General features: G+C 41.0%; 1 protein-coding gene across 1 annotated transcript; it reads right to left on the bottom strand.

Moving 5' to 3' along the window:
* Nucleotides 1–12,649: 12,649 nt before the first annotated feature.
* LOC121005509 (olfactory receptor 1L4-like) lies at nt 12,650–13,600 on the bottom strand. Its single transcript, XM_040438277.1, has one exon. The coding sequence runs from the start codon at nt 13,598–13,600 to the stop codon at nt 12,650–12,652; it is 951 nt and encodes a 316-aa protein (XP_040294211.1).
* Nucleotides 13,601–15,271: the final 1,671 nt, after the last annotated feature.

Here is a 15,271-nt window from a genome sequence, read left to right as displayed (position 1 = left end):
GCAAAAGTAAAGAGATGAAGTTAAGATACTTAAGGGAAAAGCAGCGATGAATCCCATCCCCCAGGCTGTCAATGCCAAACCTAGACAGGTTCTGCCATTCATGACCCGGTAGTAGGACAATGGATGACAAATAGCAATGTAACGATCATATGCCATTGAGGTGAGCAGCATGTATTCCATGCTTCCAAAGGAGTTGAAGAAGAAAAGTTGGGTCATGCAGTCTTGGAAGGAAATTCTTTGAAATCCTTTCAGGACAAGTTGTAATAGATTTGGGGTGGTGACTGTGGAATAACATATATCAATGGAAGACATATTGCAAATGAAGAAGTACATTGGTTTTTGTAAATGACTGTACAAGGAAATTAGACTAATGATCAAAAAATTACTCAGCACTGTGAATAGGTATATCATGAGAAAGAGAAGAAAAAGGGGAATCTTCAATTCCTGATCATTTGAAAATCCTAACATGATGAACTCATTTCTGTTACTCTTATTGAAGGAGCTGGTATTCATGGAATCTGACGACAACAACATGGTCAAAAACTGTAAAAAACACATTAACTATCCGTTAATGTAAAAAAAAGCATGTGAAATGTGAACTACACATAAATGGTAAATGTGGTGCAGCATTTTGGGAAACTATTATTAATCTATTGAGTTATTTTAAAATGCCACTGGTACTGAGGTATTATTAGTATATACGTTGGCAGATATGCTGTACAATAGCTAAGCTTTTGTTTGATATAGCAAGATCTCTAAATGTAGACATTTAATCCACTCTTTTAGCTTAATTTCTCCCCAATATGCACTCATGCTTCCTCTATAACCGACAACAGTAAGAGAGGGTTTATGTAGTTACGTCTCCAGTGACTGCATGTTGAAGAATCTCTAGCTATTGAATGCACTGTTTTTAAAGAGCCTATATAATCTATTTCTTAGGTTCTCTTTGGGCAGGTTAATTTCTCTGAGGAGGTACTGCACTCATTAAAGTATTGTAAAATATCCCATATTTCAATAATTAACTAGCTTGGGGATATTGTATTCCCTTTTCAAGCCTGATATACTAAATATAAATGATTATTGGTGTAAAAGAAAAGAATGTTTATCATTTTTTATATAAAAGAGTCTTTTTTATAGATCAGTGCCAAAAATGCCTGCCTATTTTGAATGCTTTTCTTTAGTTTTATATATATATATATATATATATATATATATATATATTTTTTTTTTTTTTTTTCCTATGGTAAGTAAGGTAAAAAGAGATGAGGAAAACTATTCTAAATGAATTAAATTTGTTATAAGTTCAATTCGTTAGCAAATACAAAACGTTTCTAATTTGTTTCAGACAAATGGTAAAAATGGCAGCCACAGAACCTTCCTTGGAAAGGAAAGGACCTAGGGAAAAGCACGTTCGTACCTTGACACAGGTTGGCAGGTTGGAGAAGAAAAGGGAAACTAACAAAATTCTAATAAGAGAACATCTCCTGGAAGAAAAAGAGTATGGGCCAGATTTATCATTACTCTGACAGCTCACTCCACTCTCACATATGGCTAAAGTCAGTTTTAGCCAAGTCAGATTTATGATCGGCCCTTTAAGACTGTAATAAATGTGGTTTGACGGTAGCAGTTTTTCCGTCAGTAAGCAGCTTTACAAAAGTCGCATGTCTTTACGAAAAAGTTGCATGTTCTATTAAAAAGTCTCATAAGATAAGTATGGTCCTCACTGGAGTGAAATTGCGCATTTTTTTGTGACTTTTTTGCGACTTTTTAAATAGTCGCAATAGTAAATCTGTCTAGATATTAATTTACATAAGAAAACACGCCCACTTTCAGAAAACTGGCGAGCATAGTGCAGAGCCAATAAAAGTCACAAAGTTTGGCGCAGTTTAAGCAATTGCGCAAAAATTTGCGACTTTTTCACTCCATTATTCTGACTTGAGCTAATGATAAATCTGGCCCTATAACTTTACTCTTATAGACTACATATTGCTCCATTGCACTGGTATCTATTGCTATATGATCGCTGTATTCTGGTAATATTGGTCTTTGTACATTGTGTTTTATTCAGTATCAATATGGGGTATTCAGTCACTATATGGCGGTAGTGTAAAGTCATGGTCTGGAGGTATTATTTGGCCCTTTTATAGTGCTTTGTTGGTCTTGGTAGAATGGGTTTTTGACCAATAACAGTGTCATAGCACACTACACCAAACATCACCTACATCCCTCATCCCTTAGCTAAGTCTATATACTTGCTTCCCTGTGGTTTAATATAGAAGGCTGTCCCCAGGCTATACAAAGCTAGATACAGTACTTTATCCTAATGGACTCCACCCTTATCTGCTGGAAGTCCTGCCTTTGCTAGGACTATCCCACCCACTGTGCAGCAACTCCAGCAAAGCCAATATACTGCTGTACACACATAGAAACATAGAAACATAGAAACATAGAATGTGTCGGCAGATAAGAACCATTTGGCCCATCTAGTCTGCCCAATATACTGAATACTATGGATAGCCCCCGGCCCTATCTTATATGAAGGATGGCCTTATGCCTATCCCATGCATGCTTAAACCCCTTCACTGTATTTGCAGCTACCACTTCTGCAGGAAGGCTATTCCATGCATCCACTACTCTCTCAGTAAAGTAATACTTCCTTATATTACTTTTAAACCTTTGCCCCTCTAATTTAAAACTGTGTCCTCTTGTGGTAGTTTTTCTTCTTTTAAATATGCTCTCTTCCTTTACCGAGTTGATTCCCTTTATGTATTTTAAAGTTTCTATCATATCCCCTCTGTCTCTTCTTTCTTCCAAGCTATACATATTAAGGTCCTTTAACCTTTCCTGGTAAGTTTTATCCTGCAATCCATGTACTAGTTTAGTAGCTCTTCTCTGAACTCTCTCTAGAGTATCTATATCCTTCTGGAGATATGGCCTCCAGTACTGCGCACAATACTCCAAGTGAGGTCTCACCAGTGTTCTGTACAGCGGCATAAGCACTTCACTCTTTCTACTGCTTATACCTCTCCCTATACATCCAAGCATTCTGCTGGCATTTCGTGCTGCTCTATTACATTGTCTTCCCACCTTTAAGTCTTCTGAAATAATTACTCCTAAATCCCTTTCCTCAGATACTGAGGTCAGGACTGTGTCAAATATTCTATATTCTGCCCTTGGGTTTTTACGCCCCAGGTGCATTATCTTGCACTTATCCACATTAAATTTCAGTTTCCAGAGTTCTGACCATTCTTCTAGTTTTCCTAAATCCTTTTCCATTTGGCGTTTCCCTCCAGGAACATCAACCCTGTTACATATCTTTGTGTCATCAGCAAAAAGACAAACCTTACCAGCGAGGCCTTTTGCAATATCACTTATGAAGATATTAAACAAAATCGGTCCCAGTACAGATCCCTGTGGAACCCCACTGGTAACCTTACCTTGTTTTGAATGTTCTCCATTGACTACAACCCTCTGTTGTCTGTCACTCAGCCACTGCCTAATCCACTCAACAATATGGGAGTCCATGCTCAATGACTGCAGTTTATTGATAAGTCTTCTATGTGGGACAGTGTCAAAAGCCTTACTAAAATCTAGATATGCGATGTCTACTGCACCTCCACCGTCTATTATTTTATTCACCCAGTCAAAAAAATCTATAAGATTTGTTTGACATGATCTCCCTGAAGTAAACCCATGTTGTTTTTCATCTTGCAATCCATGGGATTTTAGATGTTCCACAATCCTATCCTTTAATAGGGTTTCCATTAATTTGCCTACTATTGATGTCAGACTCACTGGTCTATAGTTGCTCGATTCCTCCCTACTACCTTTCTTGTGAATGGGCACGACATTTGCCAATTTCCAATCTTCCGGGACGACTCCTGTTACTAATGATTGGTTAAATAAATCTGTTAACGGTTTTGCCAGCTCACCACTAAGCTCTTTTAATAATTTTGTGTGTATCTCATCAGGCCCCTGTGACTTATCTGTCTTCACCTTAGACAGCAAACTTAGAACATCTTCCTCTGTAAAGATACATGCATCAAACGATTTAATAGTCATTCTTTCTAGTGGAGGTCCTTCTCCTTTTTCTTTTGTAAAAACTGAACAGAAGTATTCATTAGGGCAGTCGGCTAGCCCTTTATTCTCTTCTACATACCTTCCGTCCTTTGTTTTTAATTTAGTTATTCCTTGTTTTAATTTCCTTTTTTCATTTATATATCTGAAGAATGTCTTATCCCCTTTTTTCATAGACTGAGCTAGTTTTTCTTCTGCCTGCGCTTTAGAAGTTCTTATAACTTGCTTGGCCTCTCTCTGCCTAATCTTGTAGATTTCCTTATCTTCATTGCTCTGGGTTTTTTTATAATTACAAAATGCTAGCTTTTTATTTTTAATGATTTGGGCCACTTCTGCTGAGTACCACATTGGTCTCCTCCTTTTTTTGCTTTTACTGACGAGTCTAATGCAATTTTCTGTTGCCTTCAATAATGCACCTTTTAAGTAGTCCCATTTCTCCTGGACTCCATGTAATCCGTTCCAGTCTGATAAGGACTCATTTATGACTAATTTCATTTTTGAAAAGTCTGTTTTTCTAAAATCTAAAACTTTTGTTTTTGTGTGGTGGGACTCTTTCACAGTTCTTATATTAAACCACACTGACTGGTGATCACTAGATCCCAAGGTTTCGCCTACAATGACATCATATACCGAATCCCCGTTTGTGAATACCAAATCCAAAATGGCCTCCCTCCGGGTTGGCTCCTCAACCACTTGTTGTAGAGATAACCCCAGTAGGGAATTTAGAATATCTGTACTCCTGGTAGAACTTGCTATTTTGGTTTTCCAGTTTATATCTGGAAGATTGAAATCTCCCATAATGATAACTTCTCCTTTCATTGTCATTTTAGCTATTTCTTCAACTAGTAGATCATCTAGTTCTTTAACTTGACCAGGTGGTCTATATATCACACCTACACGAGTTACTGCATGGTTAGCAAACTGCAACGTAACCCAAACTGACTCTATGTTGGCCTCACCAACTTGTATTAGGTTAGATTTAATGCTATCTTTCACAGTAGATTGCAACACAGTAGATTGCAACACTAAATATTAGCAGGTTTCATCAACAATTCAGCACAGCAGCTATTAAACTTAGCAGTTTAATATGATTTAACAACTGTATATACACACGTCCATAAAAATTGGATTCATGTATTCCTGCTTATGGAGCTTGGCATTCAGTTCTTTGTCCTTTCATGCAGGGAGCTGTGTCCTGATGTGGTCGCATGGCTCCACACACACAGACTCCCCCCCCCCCCCCCCACATGACCAGGTGGGTTTTTTGAAACTTTACCCAGCAAACACACCATATGTTTCTTGTGCCCAATCATGTAGTTTACATTGAACGTTTTCTGATCTGTCCTGCCCTCCAGCCAATCCATTTGGTGACTCCAGATAAATGGGTTTGAGGCTTATCTTGCCTCTCTTTAAAACAAAGGTGCCCAGCCATCCCACAATCCTCCACTGCCTTGCTCAGTCTCAGAAGGAATATGAGGCCATAAACCGCAGTGGTCACCCCGGGCCAACACATCTATTAACCCTTTGACACATTAAAGGGGTTATATAATAATTAATGTAAAAAATGAAAATCATTCATGTACATGACAACCTTTTTCTAATAAAGCTAGAACCAGCCCTACACCTCATATGCATCCAATAATCTCCCCATTCATTGCTTCAACAGTTGTGGTAGATTTAAGCTGGAAGCTTGGGCGGGGGGGACTTGTCCTTTCTCAGAGGACATGTCCTGTCTGCTGTAACTAGTGGCAGTTGAAAGATGGGACTGAGTGTGTGCTTCCATCTAAGTGAGCAGGACAGAGAAATTAGAAAAAGAGCAAACAGCAGGTGGCGTTATACAGATAGATTTAATTGAATAACTCAATGGCTATAATACATTTTTAATAACATGCAGTTACAATAGTATTCAGATCCAGGTGCTCATTTGAAAACTGTAGAAAATTATTCATGGGACAACCCCTGGGACAAGCACAAAGGTACAAAGAGTCAAGTCCAAATTTTTTAGTTCGTCACAAACAGTTTGATGGTTACAGGTAAGGTGATAGTATTTGTTTCTTGTATAGTGCAATTTGACAACTTTATGGGGGAGATTTTATCAAGACTGGTGCTTTCTGCGCTGTCGGAGGATGCGCCTAATTCATGATGAGGCGCACACGTCATCCTAAATTAGGTGCATCCTCTGGCAGTCCGTGCACCTAAACAGAAATCTTTGACAGTTCAGAGCTCCCATAGATTTGTGGCTTCATTTGAACGAGAAAACTAGTGTAAATTAAAATAAATTTGTCTTGGCTGTTGGTCAAGTCTGTTTCCTGCCCTGCCACACCCACTTTTGAAAAAGTGGCGAAGATGGTGTAAAAAGAGGCACTTTATGAAAAAATGTTGCATTTAAAGAGTCACAAAAATACAGCTTACAACTTTTTAAAGCCACTTTTTTGGCGCAAGAGAGAGATGTTAAATCTTCCCCTATGGCCTCATGCACACGACCGTTTTTTTTTAAGGTCCGCAAAAACGGGGTCCGTAGGTCCGTGATCCGTGACCGTTTTTTCGTCCATGGGTCTTCCTTGATTTTTGGAGGATCCACGGACATGAAAAAAAAGTGTCCGCCTGGCCGTGCGGAACCAAACGGATCGTCCTGAATTACAATGCAAGTCAATGGGGACGGATCCGTTTGACGTTGACACAATATGGTGCAATTGCAAATGGATCCGTCCCCCATTGACTTTCAATGTAAAGTCAGGAGTCCCTTTTATACCATCGGATCGGAGTTTTCTCCAATCCAATGGTATATTTTTACTTGAAGCGTCCCCATCACCATGGGAACGCCTCTATGTTAGAATATACCATCGGATTTAAGTTAAATCGTGAAACTCAGATCCGACAGTATATTCTAACACAGAGGCATTCCCATGGTGATGGGGACGCTTCGGGTTAGAATATACTAAATGAACTGTGTACATGACTGCCCCCTGCTGCCTGGCAGGTGCTGCCAGGCAGCAGGGGGCAGACCCCCCCCTGTATTTAACTCATTGGTGGCCAGTGCGGCCGGCCCCCCTCCCTCCCCTGTAGTTAACACATTGGTGGCCAGTGCGGCCGGCCCCCCCTCCCTCCCCTGTAATACTGTAGATTCATTGGTGGCCAGTGGGCCCCCCCACCCTCCCCCTCCTAATTAAAATCTCCCCCCCTATCATTGGTGGCAGCGGAGAGTACCGATCGGAGTCCCAGTTTAATCGCTGGGGCTCCGATCGGTAACCATGGCAACCAGGACGCTACTGCAGTCCTGGTTGCCATGGTTACTTAGCCATTTTTAGAAGCATTATACTTACCTGCGAGCTGCAATGTCTGTGACCGTCCAGGCGCTCCTCCTACTGGTAAGTGAAAGGTCTGTGCGGCGTATTGCTTATAGCACAGACCTGTCACTTACCAGTAGGAGGAGCGCCCGGCCGGTCACAGACATCGCAGCTCGCAGGTAAGTATAATGCTTCTAAAAATTGCTAAGTAACCATGGCAACCAGGACTGCAGTAGCGTCCTGGTTGCCATGGTTACTGATCGGAGTCCCAGCGATTAAACTGGGACTCCAATCGGTACTCTCCGCTGCCACCAATGATAGGGGGGGAGATTTTAATTAGGAGGGGGCTGGCCACCAATGAATCTACAGTACTACAGGGGAGGGAGGGGGGCGGCCGCACTGGCCACCAATGTGTTAACTACAGGGGATGGAGGGGGGGGGGGCGGCCGCACTGGCCACCAATCTGTTAACTACAGGGGAGGGAGGGGGGGCCCACTGGCCACCAATGAATTTAAAACTGGGGAGGGAGGGGGGTGTGCCCCCTCCAGCCTGGCAGCACATGATCTCTTACAGGGGGCTATGATACGCACAATTAACCCCTCAGGTGCAGCACCTGAGGGGTTAATTGTGCGGATCACAGCCCCCTGTAAGAGATCGGGTGCTGCCAGGCAGCAGGGGGCAGTCATGTACACAGTTCAAAGTATATTCTAACTAGAAGCGTCCCCATCACTATGGGAACGCCTCTGTGTTAGAATATACTGTCGGATCTGAGTTTTCACGAAGTGAAAACTCAGCTCTGAAAAAGCTTTTATGCAGACGGATCTGCAGATCCGTCTGTGTGAAAGTAGCCTACGGCCACGGACCACGGACGCGGATGCCAATCTTGTGTGCATCCGTGTTTTTTCACGGACCCATTGACTTGAATGGGTCCGTGAACCGTTGTTTGTCAAAAAAATAGGACAGGTCATATTTTTTTGACGGACAGGAAACACGGATCACGGATGCGGCTGCAAAACGGTGCATTTTCCGATTTTTTGAAAGTCAATGGGTCAGCGAAAAAAAATGGAAAACGGCACAACGGCCACGGATGCACACAACGGTCGTGTGCATGAGGCCTATGTCTGTTTTGTGTGGTGCTGATTTAAATTGTAAAGTAATGCCTGGTACATTGCTCTTCTGATGTGCTGTATCTAAGTTTATCTTATGTCATGAATGTTGTTTTAGTTATTTATTTGGGGGGAGGCAAAACAACCCCAAATCTCCTGGAAGAAAAAAGGATCAGGCAAATTATAATCCAGCTAGAACAACCAATAAGAGAACTCCAATAAAGTACATACAATACACTGGGGTCTAGCGTAAATTACTATGACCAAAAAACCAAACCAATAGCCCCAAAAGGAATGAGGAAAACACTCATATAAAATATATGTAGTTTTATTAATACATAAAATATACATACAATGACATAAGGCACAAGGTCATGGGAGGACGGGACGCCCCGTGTATCGGGGCAACAATCCCCACCCTCACATGCACCGTACTGACAGGGGAACAAACCATATAATCCAAGGATACTAAACCACACACTGGTGGGTCTAATGTAAGATTACCCAAAATAACATATGGCTAGATGCATATCCAGAGTGTACATAATATTAACTGCCACCAGTACAGTGTCAAACCAGCCCATGAAAATAGTGATGGCCAGTGTGCAGTAGTTAGAAAGCAAGGCTAGGTCACGAATATAAAGTATAAACAGAGCAAGGACACGGCAGCGGTAGCATAGTAAGAAAATAACTAATACATAAGGACACTAGCAGTAAACATAGGAATGAATCAGTTACCCATAACGTGTGGAAGCACCGGATATCTGGTCAGAGCTGTACCTCAACTCGAGTTCCTGAGGAAGCCTTTTCCTGGCGAAACGTGCGTCGAGGTACAGCTCTGTCCAGATATTCGGTGCTTCCAACGTTATGGGTAACTGATGCATTCCTATGTTTACTGCTAGTGTCCTGCTAGTGTCCTTATGTATTAGTTATTTTCTTACTATGCTACTGCTGCCGTGTCCTCGCTCTGTTTATACTTTATATTCGTGACCTAGCCTTGCTTTCTAACTACTGCACGCTGGCCATCACTATTTTCATGGGCTGGTTTGAAATATCCTAATGATATTTTCAATCCTAATGATATTAAACACCCCAGATCAGGGGAATGGGTGCCCCAACCCCAGGTGGCTATATTTCTAAATTTTTGGATAAGGAAACCCCTGGATAAGTCGGCCCGTAGCAAATTGCGGGCAGAGTGCCCTAGACCCACTTTGCAATCAAAAGTGGCAAACACCCCTGACTTAGATCCAACTTTGGTGAAGTATTTAGCCAAATCGGGGAAAAACCCCAAGAAAGGCGTGGACCGTTCCTTCAGGGATCGATTTTTGGATTTACTAGGCCCCTTAACAAAAACCCTAGATTTGACAGAGGAAGCCACAATTTCAGATGCCCCTATAGATTTACTAGTTCTAAAAGGCTGGGCACAAAGAGCGGTGTGTTTATTTGGCAATATTAACTCCTTCATTTGCATGGAAAGAAAACGTTGTATTTTAATGAAGTTGGACCTCCAACTTATCCATATGGCATCATCTGATAGTAACACCCCATCAGATGGCTACCTTTTTGGGGATTCCTTTATTAAGGAGTTAAACAGATACGTAGGATTGTTTTCATCACTTGACAAAGCACAATCCTCCATGAAAAAAGTTTTCCAGGGTCGTGTTTTTGGGAGGGCTGGGAAAAGAAGAGGTCGGTTTCCCAGCCGTCCGACCCACGAGAATCAATATCCAAGAGGCCTTCCCCAAGCGGACAGATATCCAGCTCCATCCCACTCCTTCAACCCAACGCCCTTTTCTCCTGGTAGAGGCCGACCCTGAAGGGCGAGAGGCCATAAAGGTTTTCTGAGAACTAGACCCTCGGCAGGTGAGTGTCCCGAGACAGTATTTTTCACAAATACCCCTAGCGGGCAGGATAGAACATTTTTCCCACGTTTGGTCTCTGATTACATCAGACTCATGGGTCTTAAATACGGCCTCAGGATATCAAATAGAATTCCTATTTCCACCAATACAAACACACTCACCTCATCCAATAACTTTCTCAGAGTCAGACCGCACACTAGTTCAACTAGAAATAGAGGAACTCTTTTCCAAGGGTGTTATTATTCCAATACCCTCAGAATCCCCAGGATTTGTAAGCAATCTCTTTCTAGTGAAAAAGAGAGATGGCGGTCACAGAACAGTTATCAATTTGAGATTCCTCAACAGTTTCGTGCTTTACCAACACTTCAAAATGGAGGGAATTCATCTCCTGAGAGACATTTTGTTTCCGCACGATTGGCTGGCAAAAATAGATCTCAAGGATGCTTTCTCATAATACCTATGCATCCATTGTCCCAGCCATACCTCCAATTTGTTTGGGAAAGCCAGAAATGGCAGTTTATCAGCTTGCCTTTCGGTCTTTCCTCTGCCCCTTGGTGTTTCACCAAACTATTAAAACCAGTAGTATCTCAACTGCGGTCCCGAGGTGTTCGTCTGATAATATACTTAGACGATTTATGGGATGACCATAGACTTTCCACGCTTATTGCCAAATCATCATTCCATTCTCCTGGACCCTTCATCTAGTAGCATGGCTCATCTCCAGTCAGCAGAGTTTGATATCGGACTTTCACACTCAGCTCAAGATATCCTCTCAGATGCTTGGGCCCCGGGTGCTAGGTCTGTTTTCAGATCAGCCTGGAGACTTTGGGCTGATTGGTGCTTACAAAGGAATGTGGATCCCATTCACGCACCTATGGTACAGGTCCTGAATTACCTATCAGCATCTTTTGATGCTGGGAAAGCCTATCGGACGATTAACGTTTATCGTTCAGCGATTTCCTTTTATCACGCGCCACTCCAGAATGTATCAATAGGTAAACACCCCCTTATCTGTAAGTTAATGAAAGGTATGAAATTCTGCAGACCTCCTTTACCCAAGAATCATTCTACCTGGGATGTTACTTTGGTACTTAACCTTTTTGTCTCCTGGGGAGATAATGATCTCCTATCGTTAAAGCTCCTTTCTTTTAAATTGGCTACTCGTCTATGACTCCTCTCTTTCAAAAGAGTCTCCGATGTCAGAGCCTTAGACATATCCCAGAGACAATTTTCCCCACAAGGCATATCCTTCTCCATTTCTTGGCATACTAAGACCAATTTTCCCTCCGTTTTTTACCCCGCCTTTCCTCAACAAGAACATTTGTGTATTGTTTGTTGTCTTAAGGTCTACGAACGTTAGACTGAATCTCTTAGGCAACCAGCTCATTCCCAATTGATAATATAGTTTTGTAAACCTCACCTTCCGGTTTCATCCCCAACTCTAGCCAGATGGATTAGGCAGTCTATGCAATTAGCAGGTATCGATACCTCAATATTCGGGGCTCATTCCGTTCGGGGTGCCTCGTCTACAAAGGTTAGGCATTCTGGTGCCTCTCTATCTGACATTCTTAAGGCAGCCGACTGGTCGTCAGAATCCACATTCAAAACATTCTACTTTCGACCCGAACCTCATACTTCCATGTTCTTAATCTAATCGCATAATATAGAGTTCAAGTTTATTACTCATGTATTGTATTAGCTTTAAACATGCATATAATGGAGTCTCCTGCTTGTAATAAAATTGGAGATTTTCCTAGCTGCTTGTGCAGGAAAATATCGACTTTATTAAAGACAGGAGACGAACATTATCCCACCCTATAACCCACCCTGTTTCTGTTCTCATTTAGTTTAATATTCTTCTGGAAGTCTTCAGTCGATCTCTTCCCTCGACATGGCGCATTGAATTTTGGATGATTTCCAGTTTTTCGTTCAGGAAAGATGGATGACATGGGAGTTCGTTATTTCTGTTCGTTTACATCAAAGAAAGAGGAGGATTGGCACATTACAGGAGCTAATATATCCTATGCTATGTTGTGATTGGCTGCCAGTGTACCTCACTGCTTCTTTCTTTACATTTTTTTTTCTTTATTTAAACTTTGCTGTTGATTGGAGTCCAGTAAACAAGTATAGCATATAATGTTTGTCTCCTGTCTTTAATAAAATCTATATTTTCCTGCACAAGCAGCTAGGAAAATCTCCAATTTTACAGCAATTTATAGAATGGGATGCAATATTATAGTATGTCGATGTTTCATATAAAGCTTCAAGGAGAGCTTTCTTCCCATCTTTATTCATATCATATACTGTATTCATATATTTATTGAGCAAAAAGGAAAAATTTCTTCATGGCGTTTTTTACATCTCCGTTTCTTAGAGTATAAATCATTGGATTGATCATGGGAATCACAGCCGTGTAGAGCAAAGCATAAAGCTTATCGTGAGATGGCAAGTACATTGAAGGTGGGCGCATGTAGACCACTATCATGGTACCATAGAAGAGAACCACCACTGTAAGATGGGATGTACAAGTCGATAAGGCCTTCATCCTTCCATCCTTAACAGGAATGCTATTGATGGCACGTACAATTATAACATATGAAGACAAAGTGAACAAGAATGGAAGAAATCCTAGTGCAAGACTCTCCACCAGGATCAACACTTCAATGTTGGTATTTTTGCCACATGACATTTTCAAAAGAGCAGTAAGGTCGCAGAAGAAATGGTTAATCACACGTGATTTGCAAAAATTTAAATGTGAGGAAAACGAGACTGGAAACGAGGAGCTTATGAATCCAGTTAGCCAGCACCCTTTTACCAGCAAAAGGCAAGTTTTAGTATTCATGATTGAGGAGTAACGCAAGGGGTTACAGATGGCAACATATCGGTCATATGCCATTGCCGCTAATAAAAAATATTCAGAAACTGCAAATGCAATGTAGAAGTACTGCTGTGAAATGCAACCTGTGAATGATATCAGTTTATTACTCTGTGAATGAAGCCATATCAGGTTAGGAAGGGTTACAGAAGTATAACATAAATCTAGAGAAGCTAAGTGACATAGAAAGAAATACATTGGTGTCTGCAAGGAAGTATGAAATAGCACAAGCACTAAAATAAGACCGTTTCCTGTTATGGTCAGAATATACATAAAGTAGAAAACCAGAAGAAGAGGAAGGTGAAGCTGTGGAGAGTCACTAAAACCAACAAGGGTAAAATAGGTTTCTAAAGATCTGTTCTCATTTAATATTTCTGGGAAGTCTTGAGCCATCTTATCTAACAGAGATAAAAGCATCATATTATAATGCAAAAATACATTGATGTAGCAGACAGCAGGTAATAATCCAGTGCATAATCATGTCTACTTAAAAAGATTGTCCCACAAAAAATATTCTAAATTTTTTTAAACCAGCACCTGCATGTGAATACTTTTGTAATTGCATGTAATATAAAATTTAGTATAGCTACTGAGTTATTCACTGAAGTCTATTTGAATAGAGTGCCAACTGCCGTTTGCTCTTTTTTCTAAATTCTCTGTCCTGCTCACTGAGGTTGACATACATGCTCAGTTGCATCCTTCAACTGCCACCAGCTGCAGTAGAAAGGACCTAGAACCTAGAACACCCCCCCCCCGCGCTGCCCCGCCGCCCCGAGAAATTGCACGCTCCCTATGCTGCCAGCTTGAAATAAATCTAGCAGAGCAATTGCAACTATGAATGGGGAGATTTTTGGTTCCATGTGAGGTACAGGGCCAGTTCTAAGTTTCTTAGAATGAGACGGTCACACACTATATGATTATTACATTACTTATGGGATAATGCCTTTAATGAGTCAAGGTTTGCACAGAACAATTATTCACCCCTGCTATACTGGTATTTTTACATCTGCATTATGGTACAGCTGCATTTATTTGAATAAAATTCAGCTCAAACCAATGAGGTGGAGTGGTGCTCTTTCTGAAATCAAGCCGCTTTTTCTTAATCTATGTGTAACAAATTAACGAAAAAGCCAAATGAGGTTGGTTGTCCAAGTTATATAAAAACTTAGGCAACCTCTGTAAAAAAACAAACGAATGGATACACACCTGTTTTGTCCGCTGTTTCTCCTGCTACTGATGTAATCTCCTTGGGCTGTAACGGTGATGTTTCATGCACAAGTCACTGCTGCAGCCGATTGCTGTCTTCAGTCGTGTATGTCTCTGCTGGAGCCGAAAAAACTAACAAAAGAGCAACAGCGAGGATGGGAGTGCAGCGCAGGATGAAGCAGTGGATAAAACAGATGAGTCAACATTAATTTGTTATTTTAGGCTGTTTACACAGATTGCCTGAGTTTTAATATAACTTGGACAACCCATTAAAAAAAAAAAAAAATTAAATATTGTAGGATATGCATCTATTAATATTCCACTCTTGACCATGTTGACCAGGCTACAAATGACCTATTTTCAGGATAGGTCATTAATATGAGATTGGTGGGGGGCTGACATCTGACACCAACAGAGTAGACAGTTTTGGGCAGCCATGGCTCTGGAAACTGTACAGGGTATGAAGCAGACAGCTCCATGCACTATGTAGTGGCTGCACCAAGGTACTGCAACTCAGATCCCATTCCAATGGGAAAAACAAAACCCATGAAACTGCCGGAATTGCATTTTTTTCAATTCCATTCCATTTACAATTTTTTTTCCAGCTCCCACTTAATTGTATGCAATAGTAAATGGTACCATTAGAAGGTACAACTTGTCCGGCAAAAAACAAACCCTCAAGCAGCACAATATTTTGATGTTAAAATGAATAAATAACTTTACTATATTTTATCTGTAGCATTCAAAGGTTCACACTCTGAATCCAGTTCCATTTTTCACTTTTTTGTACAACTGATCTGCACAAACTGAACAACTGATAGACACATCATATATTAGATACCTGTTCTGTTCATCAAT

The sequence above is a fragment of the Bufo bufo genome, chromosome 6, assembly GCF_905171765.1.
Source record: "Bufo bufo chromosome 6, aBufBuf1.1, whole genome shotgun sequence".
Classification (NCBI taxonomy): Eukaryota; Metazoa; Chordata; class Amphibia; order Anura; family Bufonidae; genus Bufo; species Bufo bufo.
This window is presented reverse-complemented; position numbering and strand designations above follow the sequence as displayed.